Source organism: Protomyctophum bolini (genome assembly GCF_963924005.1).
Source record: "Protomyctophum bolini genome assembly, chromosome: 22".
Classification (NCBI taxonomy): Eukaryota; Metazoa; Chordata; class Actinopteri; order Myctophiformes; family Myctophidae; genus Protomyctophum; species Protomyctophum bolini.
In genome coordinates, this window is record NC_137883.1 from 30,935,178 (window position 1) to 30,960,026 (window position 24,849).

General features: G+C 43.5%; 1 protein-coding gene across 4 annotated transcripts; it reads left to right on the top strand.

Moving 5' to 3' along the window:
* brd3b (bromodomain containing 3b) lies at window positions 1-24,510 on the top strand. 4 transcript variants are annotated; one of them, XM_080794433.1, is made up of 13 exons: window positions 1-131; window positions 6,907-7,242; window positions 7,755-7,866; window positions 8,229-8,366; window positions 9,867-10,017; window positions 11,525-11,730; window positions 11,842-12,153; window positions 14,171-14,296; window positions 14,485-14,619; window positions 16,491-16,673; window positions 19,490-19,773; window positions 20,958-21,262; window positions 24,372-24,510. In XM_080794433.1, the coding sequence occupies exons 2-13, from the start codon at window positions 7,133-7,135 to the stop codon at window positions 24,482-24,484; spliced, it is 2,175 nt and encodes a 724-aa protein (XP_080650559.1). In that variant the 5' UTR covers window positions 1-131; window positions 6,907-7,132; the 3' UTR covers window positions 24,485-24,510. The 4 variants fall into 4 exon arrangements, with proteins under 4 accessions (XP_080650559.1, XP_080650558.1, XP_080650560.1 ...); XM_080794432.1 differs by having other exon boundaries at window positions 30-836; XM_080794434.1 differs by having other exon boundaries at window positions 30-836; window positions 19,529-19,773.
* Window positions 24,511-24,849: the final 339 nt, after the last annotated feature.

Below are 24,849 nucleotides of genomic sequence, written 5' to 3' on the forward strand. Positions count from 1 at the left end.
AAAAAGAAAAAGAAACAGCTTCCAGAAAAGTGAGCGGCGGCAGAGAGAGAGAGAGAGAGAGAGAGACTATAGCGGCGCTGGAGCTGAAGCCCCGACAGGACAGGACAGGAGGAGCTCGAGCGACTCACAAAGTAAAAAACAAAAAAAAATAAGACAAAACAACAAAACAAAAAATATATACAACAACAAAAAACAACAACAAGCTGTGTTTTTAAATAACAACACTTAAGATTTTTTTTTAAACATCCATTAAAAGGTCGTTTTTCTAAAAATTAAAAAAAAAAAAAAAAAGGGGGAGCAGTTTGGGTTTTTTTTTAATGCTGCTGCGCCGCTCGTGCGCCCTCCTCAGACAATAGCTTTAGCTTAGCATAGCCGGGGCTAGGCTAAAAGGCTAGGCTAGCTGTGGCTAACGTACAGCCAGCCAGGGGCTAACCTAACGCGGCTATTAAAGTTAGCATCATGCTAGGCTAAGCTAGCATCACCCATCCTTCTTCTGCACCCATAGACACAACAACAACAACATGAAAGCTTGTTGTGTTGTTTACGAGTTTACACGCTAGCTAGTGTGGCGTTTACGGCGGCGCGTGTGTTTCATTTCAAAGAGGAACAGCGGGGCGGTGTTTCGGCCCCCATGTTGGTTCGCATGATGCTGTTTTTTGGGGCTGACCAGACAGTCAGACAGTGTTGGAATGAAGCCTCAGTCAGGTTAGCTTCAACTTGTTAGCGTTAGCATCCTTCCTCTCTCTCTTAACGTTACAGACTGCCTGCGCTCGGCTGGCTTGCCCGCCATCTTTTTAAAGCCATACAAGAATAATTTGGGGGAAAACATTAACGAGGTGTGTGTTTATGTTTATTATCATTATTATTATTGTTATTTGTGTTGACAATAAGAGGATTGTTTTGTTGTGTTGTTGTCGCTGTGGGGCTGTTGTTATTATTGACGCCTTTCTGGTGGCGGGGTGATAACAACGTGAATGAATGTGTTGGAATATGTTATGATTTCTTGGTGGATAATTGTGTGTGTGTGCATCTTTTCTGGAGGTTGATGTTTGTTACTTAAGCTAGCCGTGTAGCGTCATGTTGCAAACAAACAGCTGCTGTGTTTCTTCAACACTCATTCATAAAATGTAAATATCGTGTATTGTGTTGTATTGTATGTTGTGGAGCAGTGGGCACACAATCCATTATTTATTCTGCATTTTGAGCAACCCGGAGGATCACCGTTTTTGTTTGATGACATTTTTAGCCTCTCTCTCTGTCTCTCCAGAGTCGAGACCTGAAAGACTTGGATATATTGTTGTTGTTTTGTCGTTGATAAGGTTTTATTTGTCCACAATTCCACGCTGTGTTTGATGATTTTGCTACCATTTAGGTATCAATAATTCCACCTTCTCTTAAATTGTTGTGTATAGACTTCAGGAGTCATGCAGATGTTGTAACAACAATGATTCAACTCTTGAGAGAAGCGTACCAAATGTTTCATTTTATACCCTCTTCGAGAGTTAAAGATCTATATGATTTTAGGGGTCCATTTGGTGACCAACTCTCCCATCCTTTTCTTTAGCTGCATGGGCCGGGGACCACCTGTAACCGCCTCAAGGACCACTGCTGGTTGAACTTACTGTGCAGTGTATACGTGTGTGCTTGTATGATTTACTTAAGACTAGTACTGTGCACATGGCATGTGTGTGCTTGTATGTTGTATGACATGTGTGTGTTGTATGACTGACTGTATACATGTGTGCTTGTATGACTGACTGTTTACATGTGTGTTGTATGTTATGTTGCATGACTAAGTTACTGTGTGTGTGTGTGTGTGTGTGTGTGTGTGTGTGTGTGTGTGTGTGTGTGTGTTCTGACCGAGGCTAAGCCATTCATTTTTCGTTTTTTTCATGTCATGTGAAAGCAGGGAATCATAGCTTCAAATTGACATATTGGTTGTTCAGTTTGACCCACCAGTTTTGGAGATATGGCTTATAGAGTAATGTCTTGCAGAGAAACAGCGAGTTGAGAAAACAGGCCTGAAAGGTTCACTTCTGTGGTCTCTAACATTACACCTAGCTACGTGTTTAAGCATTTATTTCATATTTACATGTCTTCTGTGGACTCTAACATTACACCTATAGCTACATGTTTAAGCATTTATTTCATATTTACAGCTCGATTTACAGTCGATTTCAGCTCTGACATTCATTTCAGACATGCTCTAGTATGTGAAGAGTCTGCCTGTGATATAAACTCATTTTGGATTAAAAAAAAAAAACAATCGTTAATAGTTCAACTATAGCACGTTGTGAGCTTGTAGATCGGCTATTCGAACCATTAAAAAAAAAAGGTTTTTCGAAATGGTACAAAATGGCAAATAGTGTAAGTTTAGGGATGAGGTGGTTAGGTTACGGGTGGCGTGAGATCTCGTCCTGACTGTGATGAGGTGTGTGATCGTGATGTACGTTATGAGATGTGATGTACGTTATGAGATGTGATGTACGTTATGAGATGTGATGTACGTTATGAGATGTGATGTACGTTATGAGATTGCGTCCTGACTGCTTGTATGTGATCTTGATGTACATCATGTTCGTTTGTTGTATGGCTTTCTGTTGCCGATTGGCTAGACAGACCCTGGCGTTTGAATGGATCTGTTGAGGCTGTGGGTTCTAATATAAACCACCAGACACTGGCAGGAACCCCTTTTGGTCTTTTAAGCTTTATGTTGTACTTTAGCTATTGAAAAAATAGCAGATCTATACAAGCTCATAGCTTGTAGGTCTGCTATTTATTTATTTTTAATCGTGAAAATGTGTCGCAGATCTTTAAATATTCTTTCACAGTGAATATTTTGAACTCAAATATTTGCTTCTGGGGGGGTGGGGGTCCCTGGAACAACATGTTTTCAGATGGGGGTCCGCGGCCAAATACAGGTAATTCTGGGGGTCCTTGACGTGAAAAAGGTTGAGCATGGCCGACATAGAAACTGTCAGAAAACTGTCAGGATTTAGAAGACATTTGTTGAATCTTTTCTCAGGTCTAAAATGTATTTATTGATCTATGGTGGGTTCTAATTTAAACTAATATAAACACCCGTATGTAAGAGTTAACTCATTTAGACCTGAGGCCGATTAAAAAAAAAAAAAAAAAAAATCCTAAAAAGTTTTCAGAAAAACCTATGTTTCTACGTCAGTTGTGCTCAACCTTTTACATGTCAAGGACCCCCAGAATTATCTGTATTTGGCCGCGGACCCCCATCTGAAAAAAAATTGTTCCAGGGACCCCCTTCACCCAGAAGCAGAGATTTGAGTTAAAAACGTTCGCTGTGAAAGAATATATTATATATTCAAAGATTTGTGCCACATTTTCACAATTTTCCCAAAATATAGCAGCACACAGTGCCGCTCCACGAGCATGTAGATCTGCTATTTTTTCAATAGCTGAAGTATAACATAATGCTTCCCGTGGTGAACAGGTTAAACAAGCTCTGTGTGGACGCTTGTGAATTCTGACAGATGTTAGGCTGCACTTAAAGGGCAAAACCACTCATTTTTGTCACGCCATTAATCTACCGTAACCCATTCAGGACAGGAGAGAACCCTTTTTGGTGTTTTTAAGGATTATGTTATACTTTAGCTATTGACAAATGGCAGATCTACAAGCTCATAGCTGCGAGCTTGTATAGGTCTGCTATTTTTTGAAAAATGTAGCACAAATCGTATTTTGAATAAATATTCTTTCAGAGCGAACGTTTGTAACTCAAATCTTCGCTTCGACATATTTTCATATTTTCAACATATAACGTAATTGGCTCGGCGGGCCAATTACGTCATGTAATTGAAATGAAAAGTGTCAGGATTTAGAAGACATTTGTAGAAGCAGTCGTAAGGAGGAAGTTGTGTAGAAGACGTTGTAGGCTAAATAAACGTCTTGACATGAAGAAGTTTGGGATCCAGTGCTCTAAACTAAATACATTTAAAATGATAGCTACATTTTGAAGTACTGTTATTTATTATTGATGTGTTTTTACTTTCTGCTGTTGCAATGAAAATAACGTCATTCTGCTATGATTGTGACTATGGGTTGATGGGTTTACACTTACTGTACAATGGGGGAAATAAGTATTGGACACGTCAACTTTTTTCTCAGTACGTGTATTTCCAAAGATGCAATTGATAGGACATTTCTACCAGACTTTGGTATTAACTCAAGTAATCCACACATGAAAAGAAATCACAACATTCAAGTCCATAAATAATAATTATGTGGAATTAAAGTGCAATAACACAGGAAAAAACGTATTGAACACGCTAACTGAAATTAATTTAAAACTTAGCCTTTGTTTGTAATGACGGCTTCAAGACGCTTCTTGTATGTAGTCACTAATGGCCCACACTGCTCAGGTGTGATTTTGGCCCATTCCTCCACACAGATTGTCTTTAAATCTTTAAAGATTTGTTGGTGCCCTCTGTTGAACCCTTTTCTTTAGTTCTTTCCAAACATTCTCAATGGGGTTTAAGTCAGGTGACTGACTGGGCCATTCTTCTAACACCTTGATTGTCTTCCTCTGAAACCATCTGAGAGTCTCCTTTGCTTTGTGCTTTGGATCGTTGTCCTGCTGGAAGGTCCAGCCACGTCTCATCTTCATCATCCTGGTGGATGGCAGGAGATTCATCTCAAGAATGTCCCGATACAACATGGCTCCATTCATTGTCCCTTCAATTACATGAAGTCTGCCAGTACCTCCAGATGAGAAACGACCCCCATGCCATGATGTTTCCACCTCCAAACTTCACTGTTGGTATCGTGTTTTATTTGGGTGATGCGCAGTGCCATTTCTCCTCCAAACATGCTGTGTAGTATGACAGCCAAAAAGTTCAATTTCTCAGGAAAAGGCATGTCGGAAGCTGGTTTAAAGTTTGCTAAACAGCATTTGGACAAGCCTACTGAATACTGGGAGAATGTTGTCTGGTCAGACGAGACCAAAATTGAACTTTTTGGCTGTCATACTACACACCATGTTTGGAGGAGAAATGGCACTGCGCATCACCCGAATAACACGATACCAACAGTGAATTTTGGAGGTGGAAACATCATGGCATGGAGGTTGTTTCTCATCTGGAGGTACTGGCAGACTTCATGTAATTGAAGGGACAGTGAATGGAGCCATGTTGTATCGGGACATTCTTGAGATGAATCTCCTGCCATCCACCAGGATGATGAAGACGAGACGTGGCTGGACCTTCCAGCAGGACAACCATCCAAAGCACAAAGCAAAGGAGACTCTCAGATGGTTCCAGGGGAAGAACATCAAGGTGTTAGAATGGCCCAGTCAGTCACCTGACTTAAACCCCATTGAGAATGTGTGGAAAGAACTAAAGAAAAGGGTTCAACAGAGGGCACCAACACATCGTGGAGATTTAAAGACAATCTGTGTGGAGGAATGGGCCAAAATCACACCTGAGCAGTGTGGGAGATTAGTTACTACATACAAGAAGCGTCTTGAAGCCGTCATTACAAACAGAGGCTTCTCCACTAAGTATTACATGAATTTCAGTTAGCGTGTTCAATACTTCTTTTCTGTGTTATTGCACTTAATTCCACATAATTATTATTTATGGACTTGAATGTTGTGATTTCTTTTCATGTGTGGATTACTTGAGTTAATACCAATGTCTGGTAGAAATATCCTATCAATTTCCTTTGGAAATACACGTACTGAGAAAAAAGTTGACGTGTCCAATACTTATTTCCCCCATTTTATATATATATATATAAATATACTTACTATATTTCTGAAGTGTAGCAACAGTGAATACAGTATATAGTATATATTATATTAAAGGTAAACTCTCAACCTCTTGAGCCCCATTGCCCCCGCCGGCTGTCCACCTCTGAACAGCGCTCAGCGGATCAATGGAGACCCAATCGGTCTCTGGTTCCAACTCCCATGTTGTGGATTTACCCCCCTGGGGTTTAACCCATTCTGACCTGAGATCAGATTCTAAAAAAAATCTTCTACATCCTGACAGTTTTCTGAAAAGGCTACGTTTCTATGTCAGTCGTTCTTCGATTTCTCAAAAATAGCAGACCTACAAGCTTGCGCGCTATGTGCTTGTAGATCTGCTATTTTTCAATAGCTAAAGCATTGCATAATGCTAACACCAAAAGGGGTTCCCGACCCAAAATCGGTTTAAGAGGTTGCTATACGTTGCTACGTTCAGGTGTAGACCGATACGTTTGTGTTGTGTTTATAGACGGTTTTGTGTCGAAATGGACGGCGGCAGGCCCGGGAAGAGTTTTATTTTCTTTGTGAAGGGCAGGGCGCCCTGGAATGGGCTGCGGTTCCCCGGCGATGTCCGGTCTAACCATTCCGCGTCTGTCTGTCTGTCTGTCTGTCTGTCTGTCTGTCTGTCTGTCTGTCTGTCTGTCTGTCTGTCTGTCAGTCATGTGGTGCAGACAAATGCCAGGATGAGCCGTTCTTCTACTGTTAGACTGACGATAGGTTCTTGGTTTACTGATGACTTGTATTTGATGTATTATTATTATTATTATGTATTACGAACCGTGTGTGTTTTTCCTGCTTACGGTAAAGGCCTATTGATTCATACAGTTTTCGGTGAAGTGGTGACCACCCGAAAACTACAACATGATGTCACTGAGTGACGTTGTTGTAGTCACCGCTCGCTCACACAATCACATGTCTCTGATTTTACTAGAACTACAACATGAAGTCACTGAGCCGCGGTTTGTTAAAACTACAACATGGCATCACTGAGCCGCGGTTTGTTAAAACTACAACATGACGTCACTGAGCCTCATCACCTAAAACTGCAGTCTGAACAAACAGGCCTTCAGTCGCTCAGGATGAAGCCTAAATTGTGAATTGTGTGTGTGTGTGTGTGCGTGTGTGCGCAGAGGTCAAGAGGTCGTGCGATGATGGACGAGGAAATTCTCAGCTGAACGTGACGTCTCCCCCCCCCCCCCCCGGCCCCGCCCCCCACTGGACTGGATCCATCATCGTCCCCACACCGAGCGAGAGAGAGAGCGCGAGAGAGAGAGAGAGCGGTTGATAGGTTGAACCGCTGCCCAGCGGGCCGGACGTCGCCATAGCAACGCCACTGTTGTCGCCGTCCTGGTCGCCATGTCGGACGCCCCGCCCCCTCCCGAGGCCGCCGCCGCCCCCTCCCCCACGCCCCCCACCGTCACAAACCCCTCCCCCCCAGAGGTCACCAACGCCACCAAGCCGGGCAGGTAACGTAGCGTGAACTCTGTGTTGTTTTCCTCGACTAAAACTTAAGACGAGAAAAAATGTTCGTCGACTAGCCTTTTTCCACTGAAGAAAACTACATGGAAACTAAATGGAAACTAAAGCTATGATGACTAAAACTAAGACTAAAACTACATGGAAACTACATGAAAACTAAAGCTATGATGACTAAAACTAAGACTAAATATACTGACAATGTCGTCAAACTAGACTAAAATGTTAGGAAGGGACTAGTGGACAAGAATTTGTCATTTTACACTTGGTTGCATGCTGAAAATAGCCGATCAGCATGGACCAATGATGGATATGGAGCAATTGTGTTGTGAAAGGACGTCCGTATCCTCTGACTAATGGACTAGTTGTTTAACAATAAATATTCTTTATTGTGTTCGATCCACTTCTGCCTTTTTTGGCTCTGCCCACTCCTTCAGGAAGACCAATCAGCTGCAGTGTTTTAATCATGTTGTTGTTGTTGTTGCTCCGCCCACTCCTTCAGGAAGACCAATCAGCTGCAGTACATGCAGAACGTGGTGGTTAAGACGCTGTGGAAGCATCAGTTCGCCTGGCCGTTCTACCTTCCTGTGGACGCCATCAAGCTCTGTCTGGCTGTGAGTACTGTTGTTTATGTTGTTGTTGTTATTCTGTCTGGCTGTGAGTACTGTTGTTTATGTTGTTGTTGTTATTCTGTCTGGCTGTGAGTACTGTTGTTTATGTTGTTGTTGTTATTCTGTCTGGCTGTGAGTACTGTTGTTTATGTTGTTATTGTTGTTATTGGATAAAGGCGCTATATGAATAACCATTTACCATTGTAGACTTTAATATATTACGGGTGTGCTCGTTGTTCCTAGGACTACCACAAGGTGATCATTAATATAATCATCATTAATATATTCGGGGTGTTGTTCCTAGGACTACCACAAGGTGATCATTAATATAATCATCATTAATATATGCGGGGTGTTGTTCCTAGGACTACCACAAGGTGATCAAGAACCCGATGGACATGGGGACGATAAAGAAGAGGTTGGAGAACAACTATTACTGGAGCGCCAGCGAAGCCATGCAGGACTTCAACACCATGTTTACAAACTGTTACATTTATAACAAGGTAACTGTTACATTTATAACAAGGTAACTGTTACATTTATAACAAGGTAACTGTTACATTTATAACAAGGTGACTGTTACATTTATGACAAGGTAACTGTTAGATTTATAACAAGGTAACTGTTACATTTATAACAAGGTAACTGTTAGATTTATAACAAGGTAACTGTTACATTTATAACAAGGTAACTGTTACATTTATGACAAGGTAACTGTTACATTTATAACAAGGTAACTGTTACATTTATAACAAGGTAACTGTTACATTTATAACAAGGTAACTGTTACATTTATGACAAGGTGACTGTTACATTTATGACAAGGTAACTGTTACATTTATAACAAGGTAACTGTTACATTTATAACAAGGTAACTGTTACATTTATGACAAGGTAACTGTTACATTTATAACAAGGTAACTGTTACATTTATAACAAGGTAACTGTTACATTTATAACAAGGTAACTGTTACATTTATAACAAGGTAACTGTTACATTTATGACAAGGTAACTGTTACATTTATAACAAGGTAACTGTTACATTTATAACAAGGTAACTGTTACATTTATAACAAGGTAACTGTTACATTTATAACAAGGTAACTGTTACATTTATAACAAGGCAACTGTTACATTTATAACAAGGCAACGGTTATATTTATAACAAGGTAACTGTTACATTTATAACAAGGTAACTGTTACATTTATAACAAGGCAACTGTTACATTTACAACAAGGTAACTGTTACATTTACAACAAGGTAACTGTTACATTTATAACAAGGTAACTGTTACATTTATAACAAGGTAACTGTTACATTTATAACAAGGTGACTGTTACATTTATAACAAGGTAACTGTTAGATTTATAACAAGGTAACTGTTAGATTTATAACAAGGCAACTGTTACATTTATAACAAGGTAACTGTTATATTTATAACAAGGTAACTGTTACATTTATAACTTTATTTGTATAGCACCTTTCATGACATGAAATGCAGCTCAAAGTGCTTTACAGAGCAATAGAGGAGAAAAAAAAGAAAAGCAAGGCATAAACATTAAAAAACAAGCAGTAATGCAATACAGTGAGGACATTAATAACAAAAAATAAAAGATCAATTAAAAGCAATGTTGTAGAAGTGGGTCTTGAGCTGAGCTTTAAAAATGTCTATAAGGCTGCCTGACGAAGGTACAGTGGGAGCTTGTTCCATGCCGACGGCCCCTAGAAGCAAAAAGCTGCTTCCCCGTAGTTTTTAGTTGCCATTTTTTTAGGCAAAGCGAGCAGGCCAGCAGTGGAAGACCTTAGGGGGCGGTTTGGTAGTGATGTTAATGTGTGTGTGTGTGTGTGTGTGTGTGTGTGTGTGTGTGTGTGTGTGTGTGTGTGTGTGTGTGTGTGTGTGTGTGTGTGTGTGTGTGTGTGTGTGTGTGTGTGTGTGTGTGTGTGTGTGTGTGTGTGTGTGTGTGTGTGTGTGTGTGTGTGTGTGTGTGTGTGTGTGTGTAGCCTACAGATGACATCGTCCTCATGGCTCAGGCTCTGGAGAAGATCTTCCTCCAGAAGGTGGCCCAGATGCCCCAGGAGGAGGTGGCCCTACTGCCCCCCGCCCCCAAAGCCAAGGCCAACAAGAGCAAGCCCCCCGCCCCGCCCACCCCAGGTAAGGCTTCCTCCAATAGGACTAGACTGTAGGCCCCGCCCACCCCAGGTAAGGCTTCGTCCAATAGGACTAGACCGTAGGCCCCGCCCACCCCAGGTACAGGTTCCTCCAATAGGACGCTGCCCCGCCCACCCCAGGTACAGGGTCATCCAATAGGACCATAGAGCGTCGCAGTCCCGCCCCCTTTCATGACGACGCCAGGCCCAGGAAATGAATCCCAATGCATTTTTCCTCATAGACATTTCAAAACGTATTTATTTAAAAACCTTTTAAGCGTCGTACGAAGCCAACTCGAGTCGTGACAAATCATGACAACAAACACAATATTTTGGACCAAACAAATAATTACAAAGAAGAAAAACAACAAAAAAAGTGTTTGGCCCAAAACATTGTGTTTATTGTCATGATTTGTCACGACAAGAGTTGTCTTTGTCTGCGACGTAAACGTCTTTAAAGAAATACTTTCTGAAAAGTCTATGAGGAAAATGAACGGGGATTTCTTTCCCGGGTCTCTCGAGGGGGCGGGACTCCGACGCTCTATAGAGATATAAAGGTAGACGCCCCTTTCTCCGCCTCTGGAGCGTATGTGCTCCAGGGAGGGCAAAACATTCCTCGAGATTTCCTTGCGAAGCCCCACGGAAGCATGAGCGTGCGTCACAGAGCTGTAAGTCTGTCAGAGCCGATTCATACTCCTATTTTACCGCTGTTTCGGCGCTGTAGTGCCGAAATGATTTCGGCTCGTCAGAGATTTTTCAGTAGCACCGAAGAGCCGACTTTAGGACGGTTCTACAGAGACGAACCCACTCTTATTCGGCTCTAAAATAGGAGTATGAATCCTATCCTACCCTATCTCATATCAAGGACCCCCCCCCCCCCCATTAGCCCGCGGACCCCCATTTGAAAAGATATGCCAGGGACCCCCATGAGAGAAGATTTTTACGGCTCTAGCAGTGATTTTTAATTTCAAGGACATCATATTTTCAGATGGGGGTCGGCGGCCAATTACATATTATTCTGGGGATCCTTGACATGAAAAAGGTTGAGCACCACTGAGATAGTAGCCTGGAACTCACCTATGCTTTTTATGGCATAGTTTCTCCCGGCAGGATCCGCCGGGAGAATCTATGCGCAGCTGCGCGACATGAGACTAATTACTTAGAGCGACAGAGAGAGAGAGAGGAGCGTGTGTGTGTGTGTACATGTGTGCGTGTGTATGTCAATTTTACAAAGGTGCAGACGATCAGAAATCAGCAGAGAGTGAGCGATGTTTGCTCTACTCTATGCCGAATTGAAGTGGACTCGGACCCAGACTTTTTTTTCCTCCCTGGAAATAAAAACGTCTGGGTTTCCGAGGCTACTGAGATAGAAACATGAGGGTTTTTCAGAAAACTGTCAGGATTTAGAAGACTTTTTGTAGAATCTTGTGCCAGGTCTAAATAAGTTAACCCTGAGTGTACTTTTTGTACTAAACTGCTAATAAAGTTTTTTTTTTCCCATGTGGTTTCAGTGAGTCACGCGGCCGAGTCGTCGGCCTCGCCCCCCCCCTCCTCCTACCCCGCCCCCCCCTCGCCCCCCTCCTCCCAGACGACGCCGGTCATCTCGGCCACGCCCACCACGGCGCCGGTCCAGACCACGCCCCCTGTCTCCACAGCCCCGCCTCCTACTCCACAGCCGCCCGCGGCCATGATGCCGTCCGCGCAGCCCGTCGTCAAGGTAACCAACAAAACGACCACGCAGTGGCTTTCAACTAGGGCTGTAAAAAAAACGATTGTCGAATTAGAACGCTATTCCCGTTATGAACGTTGTTATTCTGTGTTTTAACAGAAGAAAGGCGTGAAGCGGAAAGCGGACACGACCACGCCCACCACGTCGGCCATCTCCGCGGGGCGGGCCGACTCGCCCTCGTCCATTCAGGACGGAGGGGGAGGAGCCAAGCCGGCCAAGCGCCGGGAGACCTCCTCCCGGCCCGTCAAGACCAATAAGAAGGAGGCCGGGGGGGCGGCGGAGGAGGGGCTAGGGGAGGTGGGAGGAGCCGGAGGAGTGGGGGGAGGAGGGGGAGGAGGAGGAGGAGGAGGAGGAGGGAGGAAGGGGCCGAAGCTGGGCGAGCAGATGAAGCACTGCGACACCATCCTGAAGGTACCATGAGTCCTTTTATCCTCGTTAGTTAATGTACGTCCATATATATATATGGTGCTTCCTCAGGAGATGTCATTAAAGGAGAATTCCATGCTAGAATGCTTTCTTATCTTTCTTACCTTTCTTTGTAGTTGTTACGTCCCCACCAAAGAGGTCCAGGTGTTTTTTGGTGCAAAAACTCCCCTACCATAAGCCCTCAATGAATTGCATTGCATGGGAATTGAATGGGGCTATGGGGTGTTATGCTAGTTCGCTTATTTCCATCGAAGCCACATTCAATTCCCATTCCATTCAATGCAATTCATTGAGGGCTTATGGTAGGGGAAATAGCCAATAAGAAGCTTTTGCACAAAATAACACCTGGACCTCTTTGGTGGGGACGTAACAACTACAAAGAAAGGTATTTGTATTTGTATTTATTTATTCAGCACAGTATAAAAAACAGCATAGTGAACATATAAATATGAGAAGGGTAGGGTGCTAGGCTGAGGCAAAAAAGCCCAAGGGGCTTATACGAGGCCTCTACCTATATAAATTAAAATGAAACATTGTATATGAGATATAGAATATCCAGAAAACATGATTGCAGTATATAAAACATAAACAAATCAAAACAAAAACACAACAAGAACATGATTAGAATTTTTGGTTATTTACATGATTAGAGAAAATAATAGATGATACAAAGAAATATAATTATAATTAGGTGATCTGGTCAATTAAGTGGGTCCTAAACTTATGTTTGAAATTTTTTAATGAAGTAGAATTTGATGAGATTGCTGTATAGGTGTTCCATAGCTGGGCCCCCCTGTATCTGATGGAGAACTGACACAGAGCAGTACGGAACTTTGGGAGATGTAAATGATTTGACTGTCTCGTATTGAAGTGGTGCACATCACTGTTGAACTGAAAAAAGTCTTTACATGGCAAAGGAAATGAAACTGGCTGGAACAATACTTTGAAAATAAAGTTGCAGGTTTGGTATGTATTTAAATTAAAGATTGGTAAAATATTGAGTTGTTTAAAAAGAGGGGCAGAATGAGCAGACCAATCACTGTATGTGGCAATCCTGCAGAATCTTTTTTGCAAAATGTGGAGTTTGTGAAGATGTGTATTATAAGTAGCTCCCCAAATGATATTGCAATATATAAGATATGGATAAATTAAGCTATAATAAAGAGTTGGGAGACAGTTTTGATTAACCAGACTACGGAATTTGCCAATAATGCCAATGGATTTTGATATTTTCTTACAGACATGGCTAATGTGGTTTGTCCAGCTTAGTCTTTCATGGATGATTACACCAAGGAAGGTTGTTGATGTAACCTGAGAAATTGGATCATCTCCTATAGACAGACAGGTGTTAGAATTAGAATACTTTTTATTTTTTTATGTAAATATAATAAAATTGGATTTTTTTATGTTCAGAGATAATTTGTTTAATTTAAACCATTTTGAAATATTTTCAAGATCGTGATTAGCCTTTGCCATTAGAGCTGAGAAATCAGTATGTGAAATAAATAAATTAGTATCATCTGCAAAAAGTACAGGAAACAAGAAGGACAAAGCTGCGGCCAAATCATTAATATAAATCAGAAATAAGAGTGGTCCTAGTATAGACCCCTGGGGGACCCCACATTTTAAGGTTGCACTCTCTGATGATTTACCGTTGATGATAACAAATCCATAGTGTAGTAACTTTTGAAGAAGAATATCATAGTTAACAGTATCAAATGCTTTAGATAAGTCGAGAAAAATTCCTAGAGCGTATTCATTATTATTGAATGCAGTATGAATTTTATCAACTAATTGAAGAATAGCCATTTCTGTAGAATGATTTTTCCTAAATCCATATTGGTGTTTGTACAGTATGTTATGGTCCTGCAGATGTTCGATCATTCTGTTAAAGACTAATTTCTCCAGAATCTTTGAGAAGCATGGGAGAACAGAAAAGGTAAGAAAGCCTTTTAGTATGGAATTCTCCTTTAATGTATGTCCATATATGGTGCTTCCTCAGGAGATGCTGTCCAAGAAGCACGCGGCGTACGCCTGGCCGTTCTACAAGCCTGTGGACGCCCAGGCATTAGAGCTACACGACTACCACGACATCATCAAACACCCCATGGACCTCAGCTCTGTCAGGGTGAGATTTACACCCCGTAGGGTAACATCTACAAGCTTGTAGGTCTGCTATTTTTGAAAAATCGAAGAAAAGAACGACTGACATAGAAACATAGCTTTTTCAGAAAACTGTCAGGATGTAGAAGAACATCAATCTGATCTCGGGTCAGAATGGGTTAAAATAAATGCAACGTGTTGAATGTGTTGTAGAAAAAGATGGACGGCAGAGAGACGGGGTACACGGACCCTCAGAGCTTCGCCACGGACGTCCGGTTAATGTTCTCCAATTGCTACAAATACAACCCACCCGACCACGAGGTGGTCGCTATGGCCAGGAAACTACAGGTAACTACGGCTAACTACAGCCAAAACTACAAATACAACAGGTGGTCGCTATGGCCAGGAAACTACAGGTAACTACGGCTAACTACAGCCAAAACTACAAATACAACAGGTGTTCGCTATGGCCAGGAAACTACAGCTAACTACAGCCAAAACTACAAATATAACAGGTGGTCGCTATGGCCAGGAAACTACAGGTAACTACGGCTAACTACAGCCAAAACTACAAATACAACAGGTGGTCGCTATGGCCAGGAAACTACAGCTAACTACAGCCAAAACTACAAATACAACAGGTGGTCGCTATGGCCAGGAAACTACAGGTAACTACGGCTAACTACAGCCAAAACTACAAATACAACAGGTGGTCGCTATGGCCAGGAAACTACAGGTAACTACGGCTAACTACAGCCAAAACTACAAATACAACAGGTGGTCGCTATGGCCAGGAAACTACAGGTAACTACAGCTAACTACAAATACAACAGGTGGTCGCTATGGCCAGGAAACTACAGGTAACTACAGCCAAAACTACAAATACAATAGGTGGTCGCTATGGCCAGGAAACTACAGCTAACTACAGCTAAAACTACAAATACAAACAGGTGGTCGCTATGGCCAGGAAACTACAGGTAACTAGTACAAATACCAAGTTTTACTTCATATTAATATTTTAGATTTTTTTTCCCACCATAAAACATGATCATCAGGTCTTATTGTAATATAAGGAGGAAGAATTATTTTCAAAAAAAAAGTGTACAGTATTTGTTAAAATATGGTTTTAATTTGGGCACCCCCCCCCCCCCCCTGGGGGTAAAAAAATACCGTAGGTTTAGTTTTTGGCTAGGTGGCCTTCATCCAATCAGGATAAAGAGGGGCCTTCCGCTAATCATGATCGAGCGTGGGCGGGCCTCAGTGTGCGTGCGGTTGGCCTGTTGCAGCGGAGTGCGCACGCTTTTCCGACACACCGGAGATCCGAAGCGGGGGGACATGCGATGCGATGCGAAAAAGCGATGGTCCGACATGCGCTGCTCCCGTGCTTGCGGTTAGGGTTAGGTTAGGCTTGAGGTTTCGGATCAATAGTATGTCGGAACTAAAGCCTGCACCCTGCGACGGGCACGTACAGGTCTAATAATAATAATAATGAATTATAATTTTTATAGCGCTTTTCCAAGTGCTCAAAGCGCTTTTTCCAACGGTTCATTCATTCATATTCATTAGGTCTAGTGATGTTAATTAAAAACAAAATGGATAAAAAAATAAAAATAAAAGGACCCATACAAATGAGTCCATGACCCACCAATGGGAATGAGTGGTTTGACATGTCTGTCTGTCTGTCTGTCTGTCTGTCTGTCTGTCTGTCTACCCGTCTCTCTGGCTGTCTGCCTGTCTGTCTCTCTGCCCGTCTGTCTGTCTCTCTGTGTGTGTGTGTGTGTGTGTGTGTGTGTGTGTGTGTGTGTGTGTGAGTGACTGTCTGTCTGTCTCTCTGCCTGTCTGTCTCTCTGCCCGTCTGTCTGTCTCTCTCTCTCTGTGTGTGTGTGTGTGTGTGTGTGTGTGTGTGTGTGTGTGTGACTGTCTGTCTCTCTCTCTGTCTACCTACCTGCCTCTCTGTCTGTCTGTCTCTCTGTGTGTGTGACTGTCTGTCTGTCTCTCTGCCTGTCTGTCTCTCTGCCTGTCTGTCTCTCTGCCTGTCTGTCTGTCTCTCTGCCTGTCCGTCTCTCTGCCTGTCTGTCTCTCTGCCCGTCTGTCTGTCTCTCTGCCTGTCCGTCTCTCTGCCTGTCTGTCTCTCTGCCTGTCTGTCTCTCTGCCTGTCTGTCTGTCTCTCTGCCTGTCCGTCTCTCTGCCTGTCTGTCTCTCTGCCTGTCTGTCTGCAGGACGTGTTTGAGATGCGGTTCGCTAAGATTCCAGACGAGGGTTCCGAGGCCTCGGTTCCGTCTACAACGCCATTGGTCAGTAAAAGCACCGCCTCCTCTGACAGTAGCAACAATTCCTCCTCCGACGAATCGTCAGACTCTGAGGAGGAACGGGCCACACGATTGGCCGAGCTGCAGGAACAGGTTGGTTGCTATCGACCAATCGACCGAGTTTCTAACACCCCCCCCCCCCCCCCCTCCTCTCACACACACACACACACACACACACCGCGATACGAGCTTGCAGATCTGCAATTTTTTGAAAAATGTGGCCCAAATCTTTGAATATATATTCTTTCAGAGCGAACGAGCGAACATATTTTCAGATGGGGGTCGGCGGCAATTACGATCTAATGACATCAGAACCACTGACATAGAAACATGGGTTTTCTTTTTCAATAAACTGGTTGAACATGTTTATTGTTAATCCTGTCACAACTATTGTGTTCATACATTTTCAAATTAAAGAATAGCAGGAATAGCAGATCTGCACATCCAAACGAGCTCACAATGTGAGCTTGTAGATCTGCTATTTTCAAGTGCCCCCCCCCCCCAAAAAAAGAAAATACAAATAAAAATAATGTTTTGTGAACTGAGGACCGCCTCACCCTGACGATTTAGAACATCGATTGGAATTCGACTCGCAATTCTCATTATAAACGATTCAATTCTCATTATAAACGATTCAATTCTCATTATAAACGATTCAAAATCTATTCATGATTTCCAATAAAAATCGAATCGATAAACATTACCATGTCTTCTTCAGTCACAGCTGACACTCGTTGACGCTCGTTAATATCACTTATTCCTGTCGTAGTTGAAGGGTAGTTTATCATTGTGTGTTTTATTATCGTAAAAACCCAAAATATAGAATCTGTGACCTTTTTTTAGCGGTTATATCGCATCGATATCACAATATAGTCCACTTACCAGAATGTGAACCGAGGCATGTTGAGTACACCAAGGTTTTATGTTATAAAGGTTTAGAAATGTGTAAAGGAGCGACTTGGACTCCTCATGCATGAAGGAAGCAGGAGTTCAAGTCCGTTGCTCTCCCCTTGTCCCCCACATATGGGGACTAGGTTGGAGGAGGGTGTGAGCCCAGGATCACATTAGATAATTGACACAGGGGTGAAAGATGGGTTACAAAATCGTGGGATAAAAAAATATTAAAAAAAAAAAATGTTTAGCATTGGTCCCCAGCATGTAGAAACTGATGTTAAAAATGTTGAGTACCCATACTCAACATTTTCAACATCAGTTTCTACATGCTGGGGACCCCTACTCAACATTTATAACATCAGTTTCTACATGCTGGGGACCCCTACTCAACATTTATAACATCAGTTTCTACATGCTGGGGGACCCCTACTCAACATTTATAACATCAGTTTCTACATGCTGGGGACCCCTACTCAACATTTATAACATCAGTTTCTACATGCTGGGGACCCCCTACTCAACATTTATAACATCAGTTTCTACATGCTGGGGACCCCTACTCAACATTTATAACATCAGTTTCTACATGCTGGGGACCCCTACTCAACATTTATAACATCAGTTTCTACATGCTGGAGACCCCTACTCAACATTTATAACATCAGTTTCTACATGCTGGGGACCCCTACTCAACATTTATAACATCAGTTTCTACATGCTGGGGACCCCTACTCAACATTTATAACATCAGTTTCTACATGCTGGAGACCCCTACTCAACATTTTCAACATCAGTTTCTACATGCTGGAGACCCCTACTCAACATTTATAACATCAGTTTCTACATGCTGGGGACCCCTACTCAACATTTATAACATAACCTTGGTGTACTCAACATGTCCGGGTTCACATTGTGGCTCCATAAATAGCGAGATATGACATTCTGTCCATATCGTAGTTCGTGTCGTAGTGTATTTTAACGGGTAGTTGAAGCGTAGTTTCTGTGTGTTTAGCGGGTAGTTGAAGGGTAGTTTATGTTTGTTTAGCGGGTAGTTGAAGGGTAGTTTATGTAGTTTACGGGTAGTTTCTGTGTGTTTAGCGGGTAGTTGAAGGGTAGTTTATGTGTGTTTAGCGGGTAGTTGAAGGGTAGTTTATGTAGTTTACGGGTAGTTTCTGTGTTTTGCGGGTAGTTGAAGAGTAGTTTCTGTGTGTTTATAACGGGTAGTTGAAGGGCAGTTTCTGTAGTTTACGGGTAGTTTCTGTGTGTTTATAACGGGTAGTTGAAGGGTAGTTTATGTGTGTTTAATAGGTAGTTGAAGGGTAGTTTCTGTGTGTTTAACGGGTAGTTGAAGGGTAGTTTCTGTAGTTTAACGGGTAGTTTCTGTGTGTTTAACAGGTAGTTGAAGGGTAGTTTATGTAGTTTAACGGGTAGTTTCTGTGTGTTTATAACGGGTAGTTGAAGGGTAGTTTATGTAGTTTAACGGGTAGTTTCTGTGTGTTTATAACGGGTAGTTGAAGGGTAGTTTATGTAGTTTAACGGGTAGTTTCTGTGTGTTTATAACGGGTAGTTGAAGGGTAGTTTATGTAGTTTAACGGGTAGTTTCTGTGTGTTTATAACGGGTAGTTGAAGGGTAGTTTCTGTAGTTTAACGGGTAGTTTCTGTGTGTTCATAACGGGTAGTTGAAGGGTAGTTTCTGTAGTTTAACGGGTAGTTTCTGTGTGTTTAACGGGTAGTTGAAGGCTAGTTTATGTAGTTTAACGGGTAGTTTCTGTGTGTTTATAACGGGTAGTTGAAGGGTAGTTTCTGTAGTTTAACGGGTAGTTTCTGTGTGTTTATAACGGGTATTTGAAGGGTAGTTTATGTAGTTTAGCGGGTAGTTTCTGTGTGTTTAACGGGTAGTTGAAGGGTAGTTTCTGTAGTTTAACGGGTAGTTTCCGTGTGTTTTAACGGGTAGTTGAAGGGTAGTTTCTGTAGTTTACGGGTAGTTTCTGTGTTGTTTTCTATTCGTGTCGTAGTTGAAGGCGGTCCATGAGCAGCTGGCTGTCCTCTCTCAGGCTCCCGTCAGCAAACCAAAGAAGAAGAAGGAGAAGAAGAAGAAGAAGGGCGGCGGCGACGGCTCCAAGGGGTCGAAGGTCGCCGCGGCCTCGGTGACCTCGGACGGGACCGCCGACGACGACGGCAAGAGCAACAACAACAAGGCCAACAGCAAGGCCTCCGCCCAGGCGCCGCCCGGCAACAAGCCGGCCAATCAGAAGAAGGCCCCGGCCAGGAAAGCCAACAGCACGGTGACGGCCACCAGGTAAAGTTAGTTAACCCATTCTGACCTGAGATCAGATTCATACGAGGTTTCCACTGGACAACACACTGGTCTGATGAACCCATTCTGACCTGAGATCAGATTCTAAAAATGTCAGTCGTTTCAAAAATAGCAGACCTACAAGCTCGTAGCGCGCCACTCGGTGGCGCGCTATGAGCTTGTAGATCTGCTATTTTTCAATAGCTAAAGCATAACATGATGCTAACACCAAAACGGGTTTCCGGTCAGAATGGGTTAACACCCCGAGAGGCGAGGACGGAGTTCTCCGTCTCAAACAATTATTCTACCACAGTTTCGTTTCGAGGAAGCAATCTGATTGGTTGAAACAGCCTTCTATAGCCGGTGGTTAAACCAGCACCGTTCACCACCTATAATCAAAACAAAGAATTCAGCCGCTCTGTTCTCCCAGAGCGCTAGCAAACTCTGTGGCTAGGCTAGCTAGTTTCTTGGGACAGTTGTGGTCGTATCTGTCATTAAAAAAAAGATATTCTTTCAGCGATTTTCTTAGTTTTAAGGGTAACTGTGGTAGAATTGCAATATTACTTAATATTGCTTAAGTAACGCCCAGCGCTCAGGACGGAGAGGAGCGTCTGTTGCGCAACAGTGGGACGTCGTCGAAAATGTCCCCCCCCCCCCCCCCCCCCCCCATTTTAGCAGACGAAGATCTTAAAACGTGAATAACTCTTGATCTAAAATAATTTCGTCCAATTCTAAGCAAAGATCCTGTGTTAGACCGACGGCCCACCGCCGTCCTGTCGCTATAGTCGCGGTAGAATGAATCATACCTCCCGTTGTTGTCGATCGGCTCTAGAGTGTTTTGGCTACATTTAGCTACTTCAGCCACATCCGGGATAACATCCGGTCCGTCGCTAAATGGGCTGTGTTACTGTGTGTGTGTGTGTGTGTGTGTGTGTGTGTGTGTTGTAGATCTGCTATATTTTTTTTAAACTGTGAAAATGTGTCGCAAATCTTATGAATATGAATTGTTTTTTAACTCAAATCTTTGCATGGTGAGCAGGAAGTGCTGTTCTTTTCTTCTGCAACGGACTGGATGGTGGCAGCAATATAGCTTAACCTTTGCTGCCACCTACTGGCCCGGGGGGGGATGTGACTTTAACCCATGGGGGGGCGTGTCTTTCTCCTGTCTTTCCTCCTCCTCTTAACAGACAACCCAAAAAGGGCTCCGGGAAGGCGGGGGCGGGGGGCGGGCCGGCCAACGGCGAGGAGGGGGAGGAGCCGTCGCTGCCCATGTCGTACGACGAGAAGCGGCAGCTGTCGCTGGACATCAACCGCCTGCCGGGCGAGAAGCTGGGCCGCGTGGTGCACATCATCCAGTCCCGGGAGCCCTCCCTGAGGGACTCCAACCCCGACGAGATCGAGATCGACTTCGAGACGCTCAAGCCCTCCACGCTGCGCGAGCTGGAGCGCTACGTCAAGTCCTGTCTGCAGAAGAAGCAACGGAAGCTACTGCGTAAGTCTGGAGGAGGGGGGCAATTAATCTGAGTTCCCAGAAGTTTTATTTTTCGCCACTAGGCGGGCGAGAAAAAAGGAACTTCTGGGAAAAAAGGAACGTATCCCTGTGAGGGAAGTACGTTGCGCTCAGAATCTGAGCGGACACTCCCCTTTCCGGTCTGAAGCACTGTGCATACCATGAAAATAGTCCGAAGGGAATCCAATTCCAAATTGAATTGTAGTAGGCCACCACCGCTCAAGGAGCAATTGTTTCCCTTCCGTCTTATTTAAATGTAGCGCCCACTCCATGTGGAACCCGCCCCTGTCTTTTGATTCGCATTTCATTTCAAACGCAACGCACTGGGCCACGCCCCTGCTGCACAGGATCTGAGGCCAATTTTCCTAGACTAGGGGGCAATAAGCTTTGAGCTTATCCAGTACCCGGTATCGATAAGCTTTGGGCTTATCCAGTACCCGGTATCGATAAGCTTTGGGCTTATCCAGTACCCGGTATCGATAAGCTTTGGGCTTATCCAGTACCCGGTATCGATAAGCTTTGGGCTTATCCAGTACCCGGTATCAATAAGCTTTGGGCTTATCCAGTACCCGGTATCGATAAGCTTTGGGCTTATCCAGTACCCGGTATCGATAAGCTTTGGGCTTATCCAGTACCCGGTATCGATAAGCTTTGGGCTTATCCAGTACCCGGTATCGATAAGCTTTGGGCTTATCCAGTACCCGGTATCGATAAGCTTTGGGCTTATCCAGTACCCGGTATCAATAGTATTTGGGCTTATCGAGCCTGTTATGGAGCATAGCGGTCCATGATGTCATGTTTAAACAAATCAAGAAAAGAGGCGATCAAGAAATAAATGTAATCATCCACGCTGGCACAAACATGTGGGTCTAACTGTATTGATACCTGTATAGCAGTGGTAACCAACCTTTTCAAGCCCAAGAGCCCATTTTATTCCCAATTGTAAGCCAAGATCTACCACTAAAACGTGTTAGAAAAAACACTTGTTTTTTTGCCATTTCTGACAGGCTCAATGCATGTGCACACATCCACACAAAGACTAAAGCTTAAATTAGAATAAATACTTATAGTAAGTTATATTATCAATGTAAAATAATATTAAGACAAATTAGAAATAATTAGTATTAGAAATATTTTGTTTCTCATTTCAATGAATATTCACATTGGCAGATGTTCAAATGACATAGGCATAACATGACCATATATATTTGCACAGATATGGTGACATACTCTCAGGGTCAGCCCACCTTTAATGAGACTGCTGTGACTGCAAACACATCCTGCATTTTATCGGACAGCAGTTCAATGACAGTAGGCTCAGTAAAGAGGAAAGGGTTTGATACAAAAGCAGCTACTTAACTCATGCGTTGTACGTAGTTTTCATATTTCATATTTATCATATTTTTTGCTCTATGTGTGCATGTGTACAGAATTCAAACTGTAGCATTGATTATTGTCACGGACAGAAGTCATTCATGCAACTATGCATTCCTTTAAGCAACACAACTTCTGCAGCTGCATCCATATGTTTAGAATTTGCATCAATGATCAAATCCCAATAATAAAAAATATTATAACAACGAACAACGAAAACTGAAGGAGCAGCGGCGCTATATCGGCTAGTAGTCCCAACTCAAGTGTCTGCACGTTGTTCCGTATTTTAATGTCGGGTCGGAGAATAAATACAGTATGAATGACGGCGGGATTTATTTGACAACTCTGTCCTGCTTTCTTCACGAGAAGAGAAGAGCGCTCACAGCTGCTAATATGGTAGCAGGCTAGCAGCCCTGTGGCTGACCTGTCAGTTCTCTTTACGGCAGCATAGTTGAGATGTGAACCTGGGTCTGGGAAGCTCAGAGCTGCAGCCATTGGCTCATGATACGAGCACACGACCAATGGGACAGATCATTCAGTGTTGCTAAGATACCACCCCCCCACCACACACGCACACACACCCTTGGACGATGGGGTCTATTCTCAAACTCAGAGCCACAGCGCTCTGCTCAAAATTAATTTGCATGTGACGAGCGGCATTGACATTATTCCAATGGGTCGGACACTTCGCGATCGACTGGAAACGTTCCCGCGATCGACTGGTAGCTCGCGAACCTCTGGTTGGTTACCCCTACTGTATAGTGATAGATAGATAGTGTATTGATACCTGCCAACCAGCGCTGTCTGGATAAACAACATTACGCTTTTAAAGTGACCATATACATATTAAACCAGTTAACAGTTTATTTAATATTATTTTATTGGTAAAAAAGGTCAATTGCCTTCATGTCCGTTAGAAAATACTGTATTTGAAGGCCCTAGTACCTTTACAAGTACATGTGGGCAACCCTTAGTGTTTTATTTAGCTGCCAGGGGCAGGTGGGTAACCCTTAGTGTTTTATTTAGCTGCCAGGGGCAGGTGGGCGACCCTTAGTGTTTTATTTAGCTGCCAGGGCAGGTGGGCAACCCTTAGTGTTTTATTTAGCTGCCAGGGGCAGGTGGGCAACCCTTAGTGTTTCATTTAGCTGCCAGGGGGCAGGTGGGCAACCCTTAGTGTTTTATTTAGCTGCCAGGGGCAGGTGGGCAACCCTTAGTGTTTTATTTAGCTACCAGGGGGCAGGTGGGCAACCCTTAGTGTTTTATTTAGCTACCAGGGGGCAGGTGGGCAACCCTTAGTGTTTTATTTAGCTACCAGGGGGCAGGTGGGCAACCCTTAGTGTTTTATTTAGCTGCCAAGGGCAGGTGGGCGACCCTTAGTGTTTTATTTAGCTGCCAGGGCAGGTGGGCAACCCTTAGTGTTTTATTTAGCTGCCAGGGGGCAGGTGGGCAACCATTAGTGTTTTATTTAGCTGCCAGGGGGCAGGTGGGTGACCCTTAGTGTTTTATTTAGCTGCCAGGGGCAGGTGGGCAACCATTAGTGTTTTATTTAGCTGCCAGGGCAGGTGGGCAACCCTTAGTGTGTTATTTAGCTGCCAGGGGGCAGGTGGGTGACCCTTAGTGTTTTATTTAGCTGCCAGGGGCAGGTGGGCAACCCTTAGTGTCAACGCCTTACTCATGTCTCTCTCTCTCTCTCTCTCTCTCTCTCTCTCTCTGACAGAGAAGGCAGCAGGAGGCGGGTCCGGGGGCGGAGCTAGTCGTTTGAGTGGCAGCTCATCTTCCTCCTCTGACTCCTCCTCTACTGGAAGCTCCTCCTCCTCCGACTCAGACTGATCAACACGTACACGCACACACACACACACACACACACACACACAGACACACACACAGGCACACACACACACACACACACACACACACACACACAGACACACACTCTTCATATAAATTATATCGTGTCTCATACACTCATTTAAATCCAATAAATGCTCATGTATGTGTGTGCGCGCGTGTGTGTCTGTACGTGCACACACACACACACACACACACACACACACACACGTATGACAGACAAACACTGAATGTTTCTTTGACACATACGCACGCAACACACACACACACACACACACACACACAGACAATGTAAATATTGGGAGCTGTTTATTTTAGCTACTAGCTGGTGGTTGTTGGAGGACTGC